Source organism: Talpa occidentalis, unplaced genomic scaffold, assembly GCF_014898055.3.
Source record: "Talpa occidentalis isolate TD23 unplaced genomic scaffold, MPIMG_talOcc4v2.1 talOcc4.14, whole genome shotgun sequence".
Lineage (NCBI taxonomy): Eukaryota > Metazoa > Chordata > Mammalia > Eulipotyphla > Talpidae > Talpa > Talpa occidentalis.
In genome coordinates, this window is record NW_023601433.1 from 11,629,888 (window position 1) to 11,646,865 (window position 16,978).

General features: G+C 50.6%; 1 protein-coding gene across 1 annotated transcript in view; it reads right to left on the bottom strand.

The window, feature by feature from the left end:
• Window positions 1–11,094, bottom strand: part of ADAMTS17 (ADAM metallopeptidase with thrombospondin type 1 motif 17) — a 239,828-nt gene extending 228,734 nt beyond the window's left edge. The window contains exons 1-2 of the mRNA XM_037510070.2: window positions 10,997–11,094; window positions 10,267–10,637 (exon numbers count right to left, since the gene is read on the bottom strand). Coding sequence (XP_037365967.1) covers window positions 10,267–10,637; window positions 10,997–11,075 — 450 coding nt within the window. The 5' untranslated portion in view covers window positions 11,076–11,094. The remainder of the gene's footprint in view (window positions 1–10,266; window positions 10,638–10,996) is intronic.
• Window positions 11,095–16,978: the final 5,884 nt, after the last annotated feature.

Below are 16,978 nucleotides of genomic sequence, written 5' to 3' on the forward strand. Positions count from 1 at the left end.
GAGGTGTGTGGGGGTGTGTGTGAGAAGATTCACCAGAGACACAGCGGGGAACAGAATGGTGGATCTACTGAAATACACTGCTGAGGGGAGCAGTGGGGAGACAGGAGAGGTCTGCTGCACCACGTGGGTCACCTCCCTGGCTGGGGATCGAACTCATGTTGCAGTGGATGGCGATAGCTTGATAGTGCAAAGACTCAACCCCTTGCACCACCAGGGAGGCCCACGAATGTTGTTCTTTATGGGAAACAGTATCTTACCCCTGGGATATTTCGGATTAGAGAGGTGGGGTCAGCCAGAACCGTAGTATTACTAGTGTTACTATAGGATTTGTATGTTTTGTTTTGTTTTGTTTTTTCAGGATTTATGATGTCCAAGAAAACGTGGCAGAGTATTCAATGGATTTGATTTGTGATTCTAAGTACATCATAGATCTAGACTTGGGGTTTTAAATTCTTATTAGTTTTACAACCAGTATCACAAAGTGTAAGAGAACTTAAGATTGCCCATGTTTATATGACTGTTGTTAGGTTTATCAGAATCACTTAAGTATTTATAATAAGCAAAAGAAATGGAAATGAAATTATGTTCAATTTCTAAATGCAATTTTAAAGGTCGAAAAGCAGTTAATCACATTTAAATGGGGCCAAGTATTAGCCAAAGTGCCCTTTAAAGGGGTAAAAACTTGCTAGCTTATGGACAGAACATGTAAATTGAATAAAAAATTTAAGAAGTAGGATTAATTTGACCCTTTCATATGGTAGATATTAATTTAAAAATACATACACGTGATGCAGAGATTGTTTCAATGGGGGACCAATGCTGACAGCATTAAAACAATTTGCCCTTTGGGGCCTCCCCTGATGGCATAATGGTTGAGAGCTGGGCTGGGAAGCTGCCCGCAGCCTCTGCAGCGCCGGTTCGATCCCCGGCCGCCAGCGAGGGTCCCACATGGCGCGCAGACCTCTCCTGCCGCCCGCTGCTCCCCTCAGTATTTCGTCAGTCTGCCTGTTCTGCTCCCGCTCTGGCTCTGGTGAATTCTCTCACCCTCCCGTGCTTCTGACTGTACCCAGTGCTTGTATAAATAAATAAATAAATCTTAAAAAAACAAAACAAAACTCTTTGCCCTTCTTCCCCGAAGACCTGCTGCCTGATAAGTCAACAAAACAAGGGACTGGCCAGGGCTGGTGAGGGAGCTCTGCAGGGGGCGGCCCCTCCTCCTGGATGGTGCTGGGGGCCTCCTTCACCTGCAGAGATTCAATTCAGCACACAAGGCACATCCACCCTAGCCTGGCACAAACAGGCCTTCTCTTCTCCCCCAACACTACTTTCTAAAAGTCAGGATTCTCTAACTGCATCAAAATCACCTGGAAGCCTTGGGTGGGGCCTGAGAATGTGCCTGTAGGGTAAATGATATAGGTCAGGCTTTTGATGTCATTGGCCTCTGTGATTATTACCTGTGGCCTTGATTGCGCTAATGCTGGAGGCACTTGGAGTGTGGGCGCAGGCACACGGGCCTGTTGTAGACACCTGGAGTATGGTGTGGGCATATGGAAGTGTGCACGCCTCAGCCTAGAGGCCAGGTATATAAGGGTGGCATCACTCAGAGATAGAGGAGGGCTACAGGAGGACAAGTGACTGCAGAGCTGAGACTAGGAGAGAACGCCAGAAAGAGCCCAGAGAAAGAGCAAAGATTCGTGGGGGGCCGGGAGGCCTGGTTGCCTGCCGCCCAGCACTCCCCTGCGCAGCCCAGGTCGGCCTCCCTGTATGCCAGCCTCCCTGCCTAGCGTGCCTGTTACCTGGTTCCCTGGGTGAGCGGTAAAACCTATAAAATCCATCGAGGACTCCAGGACTCTCCTTTATCCATCTGCCCAAATCCATAGTGACCCTGCCCCATGCCTGCTGGCACAACAGTCAGTGTCTTTCTAACAAGTCCCCAAGCGATACTGATGCTGTTGGTCTGGGGACCACACTTTGAGAAGCACCACTCCCCACCGCAGCAGAGAATTCCTCTGCTCTCAGACCCCCCTACATTGAGAGAACACCTCAATACTGAACCTCTTTGAAAAAAAAAATTAGATCAACCAATAAGATGGCCTACAGCCCTGGGCCCCCAGATCACAAGGTGAGTCCCCACTTACTGCTCTGAGCAGATCTCAAGGTTCTCATTTCATTAGAACTTCTGCCAAAAACAACTCAGATTTTATTGCCCAAATAAAACTGTCTGAAAGTGGCGCGTGACCTGCAGGGACGCACGGCTTTCTTCCCTCTCCTTTGAAGTTCAAACTGGAGTTTGTTCACTGTGATACCTTGAAGAGGAGTCGGCAGAGGGAGCCTGAGGGGGACATGAAGGGCTCCAGGGGGGCTCTGTGGAAAGCAAGCCTCTGGGCAGACCCCTCAGTAACCATCAGGGGAATCATGGTGGGGGATGAAGCAGCAGGTAGGGTTCAGTGCATGGCATGAGCCCCGGCCTCCCTGGAGGATCACACCCCACTCTGACAATGGGCTGATGCCTCCTGCCATGCTCTGGCCTCGGCCAGTTACTTGCTCAGCCTGGTGTTTGTATTGATAAATACTAAAAACTTCTCAGTGCTAATGTGATGCAACACGGAGAATCTCACCTTGAGTAAAAGGCCTGTGCGGACAGACACATACGCGCAGCAGAACCTAGCCCCTGGGGGTGGTTTTCTTTCAGGTATCTTTGAGACTCCCATTTGCTGGTTTCCCTCCATCGAGGAGGAAAATGGCAAGCTGGTGAGAGATGGACAGACGGCCCACTGGGCTGACTACCTGTTGACCCCGTTGGGACCCAACTTCACAGGAAAGGGCTGGATACAGCCCCCCATCCTTGGGAGCCAGCAGGAGGGCAGGCCTTGCCCACCGGGTCTGTCACTAGACTCCTTGGCTCTAACACTTATCCTGTCATCATATTACCAGTGCTGTTGAAAAGCACCCCCAACACCCACCCCCATAATCACAGCCCAAGGCAAATACTTGTCAGAACTCTTTATCTTTCCCTGGTGCTCTCCCTCCACCCAAACAACCCCCTCCTCTGGAGTGTTGCACTTCACTGCCCACTGTTATGGCACGTTGTTACAACCTGATTATTCTTTGAGGCAGGATCAGAACTTCTCTTTACTTTTCCAATGCCTGCGACCTAAGTTACTCAAGAAAATGGGAGTGGATTGGACTGGAATAGATTGGACTGGAATGAGCTGGAATGGACAGGACTAGAGTAGAATGGTCTTCCTGCTGTGCCCGAGTCAGGATCTCTGGGGTGCAACTATGGCCCTGGTGTTTTTACAAGCTTACTAGGAGGCTTCAATGAGCAGCCAGGGTTGAGAACCATGATTCTTGCCTTTAACTAGGTGCTGGAGTTGCTGGCTACCTCCTGTTTGCTGCATCTGTCTGGGGGTGCCCTGGACTGGGGATGCCTGGGCGAACCTGGGCCTTCTGCCCACTGCTGGGCCCAAGAGCTGAGCAACTACTGCTTGGGTTTGTAGGAATCCTCTGTCACCACCTGCACTGTGAAGTGAGAGGCAGGGACTGCTCCTCCAAGGCCTCCCTGCTGGAGGCCTGCAAGCATCGCCTGCGAAACAATACAAGCTGATGGGCAGGCTCAACTGAAAATCTTGAGGCCACTTAGTCTGAAAGAATAAAGTCACCAATCCTCAGTGAAATGGTTCTTTAAAGATAAATCCGAAGTTTCCTAAGATTTGATATCCTTAAAGAGAAGTTTGGGTCAAATAAAATGTGGCAGGTACAACCTGATACCCTAACAGTTCTGGGTGTCTCCCTGCAGTTCTCTTAATTCTGGGCACTTGCTCTGAAGGTTTCTGTTCTGCTTTGAGTGTTACAAATGGGGTAGAGTTGACCCTACCCCACCTCCTGAAGCAGGACCAGCTCTCCTTGCAAGGTAGAAACTTTATGAAGGACTTGGAGGTTTTCTACCACCTCCTAGAAGCATTAGCACAGCTTCTTAACATGGTTTCAAGAACTCTGTTAAGATAATGCAAATACCTAGGAGTGGGATTGCTGGATCCTATGGAAGCTCTATGTTTAGTAGGTTGAGGAATCTCCACACGGCTCTCCATAGTGGTTGGACCAGTTTGCACTCCCACCAGCAGTGCAGGAGAGTTCCTTTTTCTCCACATCCTCGCCAACATTTGTTGTTGCTAGTTTTCTAATATGTGCCATTCTCACTGGTGTAAGGTGGTATCTCAGCTGGAAGGGATCATGCTCAGTGAAGTAAGCCAGAAAGAAAAAGAAAAATACCGGATGGCCTCACTCATAGCAGGAATTTAGAAAACCTAAATAAGGGATCAGGAAAAAGACTAATTATAATAAAGTAAAAATTAAAATCAACAAGCAACTATAAACCAGAGATACACTACAGGCGGGGGAGAAAGGAATTGAATCAAAACAGGGGAGGGGTAATTTTATGGGGACGATAACCAAGATGAAAACGCATACATTGTACAAAAATGAAAAATGATGTAAAAAAATCTATATATACAAAAAGATAATGCAAAGAAAACCTGTCTGGATGCTCACAAAATGAATACTCCTCTGTCCAGAGGGACAAAGTTACATGACTGTTGACCCTGATGGCACTGGAATTCAGGCCCCAGGGAGCCATCCAAGCCTGGTTTTCCTTTGGTCCTTCCCTGCTCACCCTCTGACTTCTGGGTGCCTGAGCTGACTTGGGGGGCTGGCATCTGTCCCAGACTGGCACAGGGTAAGAGACTCCCCAACCCCTACAGAATCCCGTTTCCCTCCCTAGAGGTTTCCCTAGAGAACCATCCCAAAGCTTCCTTTCAAAGGAGGGTTCTTTGAACGCTCTGCTGCTGCCTCAACCCTGCCTGTCCTGTATCCAAAGCCTGCTCCACCCTTGCGAGGTGGACACTGCCACTGCAGGCTTCTCCCCTTCCCGATCACTGTAAGCCCTGAAGGTACGCCAGGCCCTCCCCAGAATCTCCCATATCATCTTCCTTCTTCTCCATCCCACAAGGCAAGGTTTCCCTCCACAGGCTGCTGTCACCGGGGTCTCTCCCCAGCCAGCCAACAGCCAGAGTGCCCAGATACCTCTCAGCAGACTCCACCTGAACATCCCCTGTCCCCCAGTGTGGTCCTGAGCAGCAACAGCAGCCCCTGGGAGCCTGTTAGAAATTTCAGGGAACTCAGGCTAGCCAAAGGCCCAGAACCCCACTCTAGGATAATTTCTAGAGGTCTCAGGGTGGTGCCTGGCGCCCACTGGTGAAACCCACACACCTGTCAGTTCAGCTCACCTCCCACCCCCTCTCAACTGTGGCACCCTTAGCGCAGGGAGACCTGGTCCTGGAGGGTTTGCCCTCACTCCTCCCTCCCAGAATCTGAGGCTCCTTCAGCTCTAACAGCCCTTAGTCTCAAGGCCCCACCCTCCTCTTCTGTATCCTCATTCACCCAGGGGGTTCCCCTGAGACTCAGCTTCTAAGACAGGGCCTCCTTTGTCTCCCTTCTGAGGCCCTCGGCAGCCTACCACAGGGTCTGGCCCACAGCAGGTGTGTGGTAACCATCTCTTCATTTAGTCAACAGTGTTGGCTGATGGGTTGATTTACAACTGGAAAGTCTGGATGGGGCCTGGGGGGGCAAGAGAAGAGCATGTCTCAATGCCTTCATATGCCAGGCTCTCCCCACCTGCTTCCCAGGCCTTACCCCCTTTCCTTCCATCAGCACTCACACAGGACCCAGGCCATTCACCCCTGTGAGGCTGGCGCCAGAGGCGACTCACTCAAGGTCCCAAGGGCGCTATTTCCTAAGGAACAAGAGTGTGTCCATGCAGCTGTGCCTGGGAGCAAGCCGGGAAGGTTAATGAGAGCCTCCCAGTGGCTCCCTCCAACCTATTGGCTGCAAAAACATCTCCCGTCACATACACCCAAGGGCAGACAGCTGCAGCACTTCAGGGCTCAGAAAATCAGCTCCAAGAATGCAATCTGCCCACAACATCTTCAGTTCAACATCTTCAGTTTGTCACCCTGGCTTACACATTTTTCTTTTTTAAAATGTTGCTAGTGAAATAGAAATTCAAATGGGGAAATGTAACAACCTACCCCAGGTAGGTAATGAGGCAGGGTCACGTGCCCCTACCTGTCCTGTGGGGGATGGTGGCGGGTGTGGAACATCACGGAGGCCGTGTCCAGAGAAGGCAGAGGCCTAGGACTGATCCAAGGTCCTCCCTGCAATTCCCCCTGGCCTCTGAACTTTGCACGCTTTCCCATTCTGCTTATTTTCCTCCTTTACCTTAACACTTGCTTAGCTGCTGCTTTCTACAGTGCTTCAAACATGAGCTTAGCATTTCCCAAATACATCACTCTGCACATGACACATTCTTCAGCAATATTGATGAATCAATTGATGTGCTTTCCCCACACCTGAATTAAGATACTGATTATTATATAGTGTCCTTTATTCCCTTCTGATGGGTCTCCAAATTATGTTTGCCAGACTCTTTCCAGCTCAGCTGTATGCAATCAAGTGATGCTATATTAAAAAGCAGGTGGCTTTATAGTCAATCGGAAGCGCTTGATAACACCAAAGGGCAGCAACCTCCCAAACCTGCCCATTTTCATGGAGTCACCTATGTGCAGGTTGCCTCCCTGAGCACAGGGTCTCCCTAATTCTCCCAGCCTCAGCCCTACCTGCTTGTTGACTAGCTGACCTCAGCCCCCTCTCTTCTAATCTTGACCACACCGCTTTCCTTTTCAGACAGATGGGAGAGTTCTTGCAAAAGCTCCCAGGCGAACAGTGAGGAAGACACCTACACAGTATATGCTTCCTGAACAGTCACCTGTGCTAGGGGTCTGTGCCAGAGTGGGCGGCCACAGTTCTGCTGGGATAACCTGGAGACCCAGCAGGCTTCTCACCCTGCATCCTAAGCTCCTGGGCATCCTCTCTGATCGCAAGGCAGGCCATGGCCTCAGCCAAGGGTGGCAGATGCTGGAGGGTGGACTCCCCAGAGCACATTAGTATCGTCTAAGGAAGAATGGCCACTGTGTGGCTGACCACCCCGCTGGGAGGACCCCCACCCCTCGTGTGTGTGTGTGTGTGTGTGTGTGTGTGTGTAAGCAGCCCCTCCCCCCTCAGTCAGGCACTCAGCACAAATAGCACAGAGTCTTCCAGAGGCTGGCATGCTATCCCTTGAAGTTCCATCTCATGCCCAAGCCAACTCTGCCCAGTGAAGCTTAGTCAGGTTCCAAGTCCTTCCATGATCTGATCCTGTTCACCAGAAGCAGCTAATCTGAAATTAAATAAATTCTTTGCTTGTGGAAAATACCTTCCTCAAAGTTCAGTGCTCTGTCATTATATAGTTGCTATGAAATAATCCGGTTATAGGAACTCTTCCAAAAACCTGCATTATGTCTAAGGATTTTGTGAAATATAAATAAGATGAAGTAGCATAAACAAAAAACAATTAATAGTTGAGCCTCTGGGCTTTGAAGACCCAAAAAGCACAGCTTGCACAGCTTTCCAAGATACGACAGAGAGGGAACCACCAGGCCCACCCCTCCGCCCACTCTCTCAAGCATGACGAGGCAAGAGGCCCACTCTTCACGCCCTGTGAAGACTTAAGTAATGACCTGTTCTAATCACGTGTCTCCTTTAAACAGATGCCAAACGTCTCTACAGAGAGCACGATTCCACCCAAGGGGGGGTGGGCAGAGCACTTCCTGCTCCCATTTCTTGCTACTAAGCCCTTTGGAGACATTAGCGACAGCAAGATTTAATTGCTAGTCAAGAATGGAATAAAGTTTTATTGTACATAGCCACATCCATCTGTTTATTTACTGTCTCTGGCTGCTTTTACATGAAAAGGGCAGCGTTTGAGTGGTTTCCTATGGCCTACAGAGTCTGACATACTTACTATTCGGTTCCTTACAGAAAAAGCTGGCAAATTCCTTGTTGTGCATGATTCCTAAGATGCAGGAGGCTTTCGAATGGCCCCACCTGTGGCCACCAATCTACTTGGCTTTACTCCTCTCCTATACCTTGTAGTTGAGCCTGTATACACACACACACACGCATGCACGCACATACTCACACATGCGTGCACGCGCACCATCTCACTTCACAGCACTTCCCCATGGTCAAAGTGACCCACACATCACCACCCACCTGAATGGTCTCAAGCACATTTGAGAACCCAAGTCAAAGTAAGGTGGCTACAAAGCAAGCTGGCCTAGCCTAAGCTCCTTCTCTTTCTTTTCTCTCAGCTTCCCAGGACCACCTGGGAAGAGTCCAACAGCTCCCCTCCAGGTCACCAGGCTGCCCCACAGCCTCCAGCCCTTCTTCTAGAGAGTGTTCTTAGAAGACGTGAGTGCAACGTCCAGCTCACAAGAAGGGATGAACAAGACAGACTAAACAGCAGGAGTGTCTGCTCAAGCAGGAATTTAACCTCTCAAGTCTCAGAGGTCCACCGCAGCTGGCACACGCTGAACTCAGCCTCTTGGCCTGGTTCCTTTATCTAAAGCACAGCGCCCTCACATGGTGTCAAAGGGAAGGACGGTCTTCTCCAAAAACCAGAGGACTGAGGGAACTGGGTCAAGGCTCAGATGCCATCTGTGAGAGCGCCCGGCACCTACTCTGTGGGGACTTTAAATCAATGCTATCCAGATTTCCACCCTTGGCTCCTTCACAGATAGCTCCTCGCTGGAAACTTTACACCAAGAAGTATAAACTCTGACCTCTACAGAAACTCACTAAACCGCAGCAAATGGGATTCAGATGTTTCCATGTACAGTACAGCGATGTGGCCTAGACTTTAAACACTTTGGCAAAAACAGGAAAAATGATGCGGGCCTTCCAGTCCCTCCCAGAACATGATACAGCCTTGACCCCAGTCCTGCAGTGATCTGAGCCTTCCTCGCTCCCACTTAAGTCTCCTCACCCACAGCCCACATTCCCTGCCCTGTTCCACATTAGCCTCTCCCAGCCCCCGCCATGGTCCATTTTCCTTGCTTAACCAAAGAAGTTGATTTTCCCAGCCAAGCAAAAGTTGCTCACATTCTGATCAGGACACAAAGTTCTGAAAGGGCCACTGGTCAAGACCAATCTTAGGAAATTGGCCCAAGTCCCTTCTGATTGAAGGAATGGAGAAGTCTCAACATACAAACTTGCACCCCAGGCATTCTGACTTTGCTGTGGATTCTGGGTGACTTGCTGCAGAACACATGGGTAAGGGCAAAAGAATTCTTGATGGTGGAATAAGATAAGATGGAGGTTAGGCAGCAGCTTCTTGGGCTTGGGAAGGAGAGACTTGTAAAATATCAGACACTTTTCCCAGGAGCCAGGCAACCCTGCTATTTCAATAGCTGAGCTGATACCAGGCTTTACTGGGGGCAGCCCATCTGCCAGCCATGTGCATGCCTGGGGGGCATGATGCAGAAGCGAAAAGTGATGGGGCACCAACCCAGTGACCAAGTGTAAGCACGGGCAGGACAGGGGTGAAAAGAACCTCTCCCGCCCTGCAGATCATCTATCTCAGGTGCTTCAAATGCAGCAGGGCATGGAGCACTCCAACCACAGCTGCAGAGTCTGGGGGGCAGGGAGAGCATCTTCTCACCTATGCAAGCACCTGTCAGGCCTGGCTGAGGATGGCAGGTGTTGCCGATGTCAGGCAAAGGCCTGCCTGTGGGATGAGAGAACAAGGATATGAGCACCCTACCTCACCTGGTTCTTATCTTTTAACTAAGAAGAGCTGATTAGTGACCTGTCAGGTGACCCCTCCAGACTTCCTTTTCCAAGTACAGAAAAACTCAAAAGCACAGAAGGGAGACTGCCGATCACCTGTCCCCACATCCAAGAATAAATGAGCAACACACAGAGGTGCTCCCCGTGACGAGCACCCATGCACACCTGTGCAAATGCAAGCAGTGTTCTCCCTGCACCTGGACAAAGTGCCCCTCTCCGGCCTGGGGCCTGACAGGTTTAATCCCTGGCCCTGTGCTCCCCTGGGGGCTGCAATGGACCCCACCTGCAACTGGCCCGGCACACAGTGAGGCTCCACAACTGATGGAAGGCACTGAACACACAGATGCTTCCCCTCCCCCCCCCATGTTCACAGGCACTGCGGAAGGAAGGTCAGGGCTGGAAGAGGGGGGGTTCTCTCAGACCTGAGGCAGAGCATCCCCGGGAGGCGAACGTCCCTCCGAGGAACCCCCACCCTCACGCCAGCCCTCCCAGGGCCCACCCTGGCGCCGAGACCGACCGACCCGGAGGGGGCGCAGGCAGTACCAGGCCGCCGGCGGCGCCGCAAGCGCTGAGCGAGACCAGGGAGCCGGGGTGGCCGAGTACGCGGCCGGAGTAGAAGCACAGGTCGGCGGGGCGTCCGCGGCGCGCGGTGGCGCCCGCGTCCTCCACCTCGAAGCCGCGGGCCAGGAAGCGCAGGTCGCGGCGCAGCTGCAGGTACAGGTCGCGCCCGAAGGCCGGCAGGTGCAGCAGCAGGGCGCGCTCGCCGGGCCGGACGCGCGGGGCGGCGAGGGGCGCGCGGAGACGCCGGCGCCGTCTGGGCCCCGGGGCGCCGGGCAGCGGCGGCAGGTGCACGTCGTCGGGGCGCACCCGCCGCGGGAGCACCACCTCCACGTCGGCCGCCGAGTCGCCGACAGCTGCGGGGAGAGAGGACACGCGTGAGCGCCGCGGGGCCGCCGCCCGCCCGCCCTCCGGCCGCCCCCCGCGCGCAGGTCCAGGGCTGGGCGCGCCGCGCCAGCCGGACACGGCGCCCCTCGCCTCCCGCGCCCCGGCGCCTCCACGTCTGCCCGAGCTCCGCCCGCGCCCCGCGCAGCCCGGCGAGCTCCGGAGGGCCGCCCGCGCCGCCCGGAGCTCCGTCCCCGCGCGCGCCCGGGGCTGTCAGCGGCCGCCGCGGGACTGGCGGGCGTTCCCGGCCGGCGCCGGTGCCGCGGGAGCGCGGGGCGCAGGGGCGCGAGGGGCGCGGGGGCCGCAGGGGCGCCCGCGGAGGGGGCGCTACCTGTGCCCGGGTCCAGTCCCCACAGCAGCAGCAGCAGCAGGGGCAGCGCGAGCGGGGGCAGCAGGGCGCCGTCGCACATGGTACTGGAGTTGCAGCCCGGCCCGTCACCGCGGAGCAGCAGCGCGCGAGGCGGCGGCGCCAGCCCGAGTGCAGCCCGCCGGCCCTCGGAAAAAGTAATTAGCGCTGCGGACAAACCCAACGTGGAGAAGCCCGAGCCCCGCCCCCTTCCCGGGATCCTGGAGGTGATTGGACACCCGCCCTCCCCTGCCCCGCCTCCCGCGCCGCTATTGGTGGGGACGGGGCGACACCAGGGTGCGTAGTTAGGTTGTAAGCACTTTCTTACACGTGGTTTCTGGGCAGTGGCGAGGAGGAGACGGCAGGTGGCGCGCGGGAGCCGACTGGGACGCAGCGACCCTGGAGGACCCCGCAGGACAAGGGCTGCTCTTCGGGCTCGGGCTCCGGAGAGCCTTCCCCACCCTGCTGCCCAGCTGCCCGCGAGCGCAGGCCAGAGGCGGTCGGGGCACCGGTTTCAGCCATAAGGCTTGGTCTCTCAGGGCCTCCCTGGTGGCGCAAGGGGTTAAGACGCAACCTATGATGCTGGCCACAGCCTCTGCAGCACGAGTTCGATTCCCAGGCTGGCCAGGGAGCTACCCACATGGCGCAGCTGACCTCTCCTGACTCGCCCGCTGCTCCCCTCAGCAGTGTGTTTCAGTCAGTCTGCCTGTTCTGTTTCCCACTCTATCTCTGGTGAATCCTCTAAACCCCCCCCCCCACACACACACAGACACACCCCTGTGGCCTATACCCAGTTCTTGTATGCATAAATAAATAAATCTTAAAAAAAAAAAAAAAACAACTTGGTCTCCCAGCATCTGAAGTAAAACCAGGTGGGTTGAGTGTGACTGGAAAGACCCCCAAGGCCACTTTCTCGCACACCTGAGTTTGCACCTGAAGGTTTCTCTGTAGTGTCTTATCTTACCCTTCACCTCTTCTGTTCTCCTCATGGAAGGCAGTGAAAGAGGAGATCACATCTGCTTACAGATTGAGAAACTGAAGGAGAGAAACCCTAAGGAGCTTATGTAAGTTTCTGTCAGAGCAGGAGCTAGAACTTGTGGCCCTGACTTCCAGCCAGCTGCTGCTCACTAACAAGAGCCCTTCCGGTGGCAGGAGGGCCTATTAGCCAGGTTTTACCGTGGGGAAACAGGCATGGGGTGGCAAAGTTTGCACTCCCAGCCAAGCCTTCCAGCAAGAGTGAGCTGATTCTTTTCCCACCTGCAAGAAAATTCTTTGCAGGTTCTTGAGGAAAACAAAAACCAAACAAAAGGAACCCAATCAGGCCTCCCCCGGTGGCACAGGCAGTTGAGCACAGCGCTGGGAAGCTGTCCACAGCCTCTGCAGTGCAAGTTCGATCCCGGCCTGGCTGGCGAGGATCCCACATGGCGCAGCAGACCTCTCCTGTCTCTCCCGCTGCTCCCCTCAGCAGTGTGTTTCATCACTCTGCCTGTTCTGTTCCCCACTCTGTCTCTGGTGAATCCTCTCACCCTCCCGAGAATCTGACCTGTACCCCAGTTCTTGCATAAATAAACAAACAAACAAACAAACAAATAAATAAATAAATTTTTAGGGGGGGGGAAGACCCATCTGAAAAAAAAAAAAAAATGATCCCAAGCATAACCATTCTCAGGTCTCTCCAGGCTCTTCCCTGTCCTACCTGCTTCCTATTTCTCAAAGCAGAGAGGTTCATGCACTCCTACTGGACTCTGTTTGGGGCCCCAGGATCTATCTAATATGTGTCACAGAATTGCATGTCACTAGGAGGTAACCAGAGTTGAGGTGAACACCACCCAACTCTCATGACATTTAATTAATCTGGGAGTGGACATGGAGTCGCTGTCTGTAAAGCCCACCAAACTCTCTAGGGCAAATTTGTTGCTCTGGGTGTCCCCAGGGTGTGACTGATAGAATCCTTTTCTGCTGTATTGGGTCCCTGCCTGCCCCTGGAGCTGGCCTCAGGAGGCTGCAGATTCAGCCACTGCTCCAGGGACTGCACTCACCCACAGTTCCTTGCTAGAAGTCTCCACACCAGTCCTGTTTGTGGTCAGGCTCAGTGCTTCTTTCCTCCCTCAACTGTGTCCTGATCAGCAGCTTCTGGTGGCACAAGAAATCATACTGACCTTGGTGCAGCTTTGTTGGCCAAATAAAGGTGCCTCGAAGATCTGCAAGAATAGTGACTGCTGCCTTTGGAGTCAGCCCGAAGTTGTCATTGTCAGTCTCTCAGATGATGCTCAAATGTGTGAGTCTGCAGGGGACATGCCAGCGAAAACAAGACTGACCCAAACGAACAAGTTTGGAAACAGCAAGTGTTGGAGAGGACAGTTGGCTGCCCCTGGGTGGGAATGCAAACTGGCATTCCCACTTTAAAGAACTAGGCAAACCTGGTAAAGCCAAAAATGTACCTAACTCAGCACTGCAATTCCACTCGAGGTAACTGTCCCAGAGAAACACTGGCACATGGGCAAGTATGTTCACCACTGCACTTATGAAGAGAAAAAAAAAAAAAAAGGTGAAAATCCAAATGTCCATCTTTCGATAGAGGGCTGATAGCACACTAAGCATCAATTTAAAGCAACGAAGTAATCTCATCTCTAAACAATCTGGGGAGAACTCCAAGCCCTGTTGTCAAAATCTTTTAAAAGTCAAGTTGAAGAATAATGTATATAAAATGATAATCCTCATGTAAACACACATGTGAAATCATTAGATTGATAAAACCATAAAGAAAAGTCTGGAAGGATACACAGCAAACATTTTTAAAGTTTAGTGTTCTTTTTACATCAAGTTGCATGAAAGGATGCTACGTCAGGTTCCAGCTGGGACAACTGGTACCATTCTAAGTATTTCAAGCAGAGGAGATTTAATAAAGAGAATTGATTACAAACATTGGGAAGGGCTGGAAGAGTAAGTTCAGTGATTTCATGCTGACCCTGCCTCTGGGTTGCATTCTAGCTCTATGCCTGCTTCCACTGCTAAAGGAAGACATTGTCACAGTTGGTGCAGCCATGCTGGAGGTGCAACCATGACCAGGGCATCATGCCCATTGCCATGCCAGCAACTTCCAGCAACTGCTGCACTTAGACTGTGTCTGCCATCTGATATTGTGCCCGTACCTCTTTGGGGTAGAACCTAAGGGGAAACATAAGGGAATTGGTGGCTGTGAGTTGCAGGCTTTTAGCCCCAATAATAAAAAACAGAATATAAAAGTAGGCTGAGAGACAGACCCACTAATGGTTTTAATTTGGCCTGGAGGAATCTGAATTCCCTTACCTCATCATTTTGTTCATCCATCACCATAAAAGAATTAAGCCTCTCTCCCCCAAAAATCTATTAATTCAATATAATCCATACCAAAATCCCAATGGCATTTTTCACAGAAATAGAAAAAAAAATCCTAAAATGTGCATAAAGCCACAAAAACTCTAAATAGCCAAAGCAATCTTAAGAGAGTAGAACAAAGTTGGAAGCACCACACTTTCTGATCTCAAGCTATATCATAAAGCTATCCTTATCAAAACAGTATGGTACTGGCATAAAAAAGGTAGACCACTTGAACAGAATTTGAAGCCCAGAAATAAACTCGTGCATATAAGAGCAACTAACATTTGACAACAGAGCCAAAAACAGGAAAGGATAGTCTTTCCAATACAAAGTGTTGGAGAACTGGATATCCACATGCAAAAGAATAAAATTGGACCCCTAGTTTACAGCACTCACAAAAGTGAACTCAAAATAAAGACTTTAACTGTAAAACTATACCCGAAGAAGTTATAGAAGAAAACATAGGGGGAAAGCTCCTTCACATTGGTCTTGGCAATAATTTTTTAGATGACACCAAATGCTCAAGCAACAAAATGAAAAATCAAGAAGTGGGACTATATCAAATCTAAACATTTCTACATAGCAAACAAAACAGTCAACAAAACAATGGCATCCCATGGAATGGGAGAAAATATTTGCAAACCGTATATCTGATAAGGGGTTAATATTTAAAATATATAGGGAACTTATATGACCTATATAATATGGAAAAAACAATAATTTTATTTAAAATAACAAAGGACTTGAATAGACATTTTTACAAAGAAGACATATAAATGGCCACGTCAGGTGGCCATTTCGCGAACATGAATAATACTCAACATCACTAACCATCAGGGAAATTCAAATCAAAATCATGAGATATTACTTCATACCTGTTAGAATGGCTATTAATTATCAAAAAGACAAGAGATAACAAGTGTTGGCAAAGGTGTAGGGAAAGGGAATCTTGTGCTCTGCTGGTGGGAATCAAAATCTGTGCAGGCATTCTGGAAAACAATGTAAGGAGTCCTCAAAAATTAAAACTAGAACTAACCTATAATCCAGTGGCCCCACTTCTGGATCTATACCCAAAGGTAGACATTATGCTAAGTGAAATAAGTCAGTCAAAAAAGACAAATCCTGTGTCATTGCACTTACATGAATTATGTAAAGTAGACAAATTCACAGAGATAGAAAGTGGCTTGGTGATTACTAGGAACTGGTGGTGGTGGTGGTGATTACTAGGAACTGGGGTACAAAGATTCAGTATGGAAAGATGAAAATGCTCTGGAGATGGACAGTGGTGATGATCACACAATGATGGGAATTACTTACTGTCGCTGAGACGTAGGTTTAAAAATGGTTAAAATTGTAAATTTTGTTATGTACATTTTCCCACAATAAAAAAAATGCTTAAATAAAGAAATCATTGCCATTTGCTATAGTCTCATTTCATCTTAATAAGTAAATTGCCTTATCTTAATTTTTTGGAAAGGCAGAAGGGCTTAATCCCATTCCATGGATAGAGAAGTAAGGATTTAAGGGAAGATTAGATATAAGAGAAGGAAGTAGATGGGGGCAGTGCAGCCTGAATCTGATATAAGCTCACCCCTGCACAGGGTGAAAAGAATTTGTTGCTCTCACAGCTGACAAAGCTCCTCAACTTTCAGCTTGTTCATCAGCCCTGGTCTGGTGGGCTCTGATCTTTTCAGGCTACATTGTCTGGAACTGACTCCCGGCAGCTGGCTAGATGGCCTGTCTTGACTTCTCTTTGCTGCTTCACCTCTGATAGTTCTCCTTGGGTATCTGCATGACCATTGTCATCAGTAGAAGCAGACACTCAGACTCTGCCACGAACCTCCATGTTCAAAGCCCACACTTAGAAACAGGACCACTGAGGGGTGCTTGATAAAGGACTTGGGGTGTATGTACACAATGGACTGCTACTCAGCTATAGAAAAAGGAAAATCCTACCATTTGCAACATGAAAGGACCCAGAGGGGATTGTCCTTAGGTAAATGAGTCAGATGGACAAAGAAGACAAACAGTATGATTTCACTCCTGTGTGGGAGATAAAGAAAACAAATTAAATAAAGCAAAAGTAAACTTTCGGACTATAAGATAGAAAGAGGGAGAGAAGAAGAAAGGACTGCAGAACCAGACAGCAGAATGCAGAAGACTGCAAGTGCTCAAAATAAATTTGCCCCTTTAATCCTCTTCCCTCAGGACTCTTCTTGCGTTGGGGATTGGTGTGTCCAGATGCCAAGACCCATGTGTCCATGTGATCTCTTTGGAGGTGGAAGAAGCACCTCTCCACCAACCTGCTCTTGCTGTCAGGAGCCCGAGGCACTGGCGGGATGAAGAGGAGAGAGGGTCAGCAAGGGGATTTCACCATGACAACCTCCCCTTGAGGCAATCCACCCTCCTCCCAGGAGACCAATGAGCTGTCCTGTCCCCTCCAGCAGGCGGCGCCCAGCCTCAGTCCTGTCTTCCTAAAGTAGACCAGGTATGTGCAATGCGAGCCCCAGCTCCCTCCTTGCTCCAGGTCAGGCTTTTCTGATTTGTAATTCCCCCTTTTCCTGTTCAACCTGGATGCTGGTGAGCATACTAACTCCCTGAGTGAGT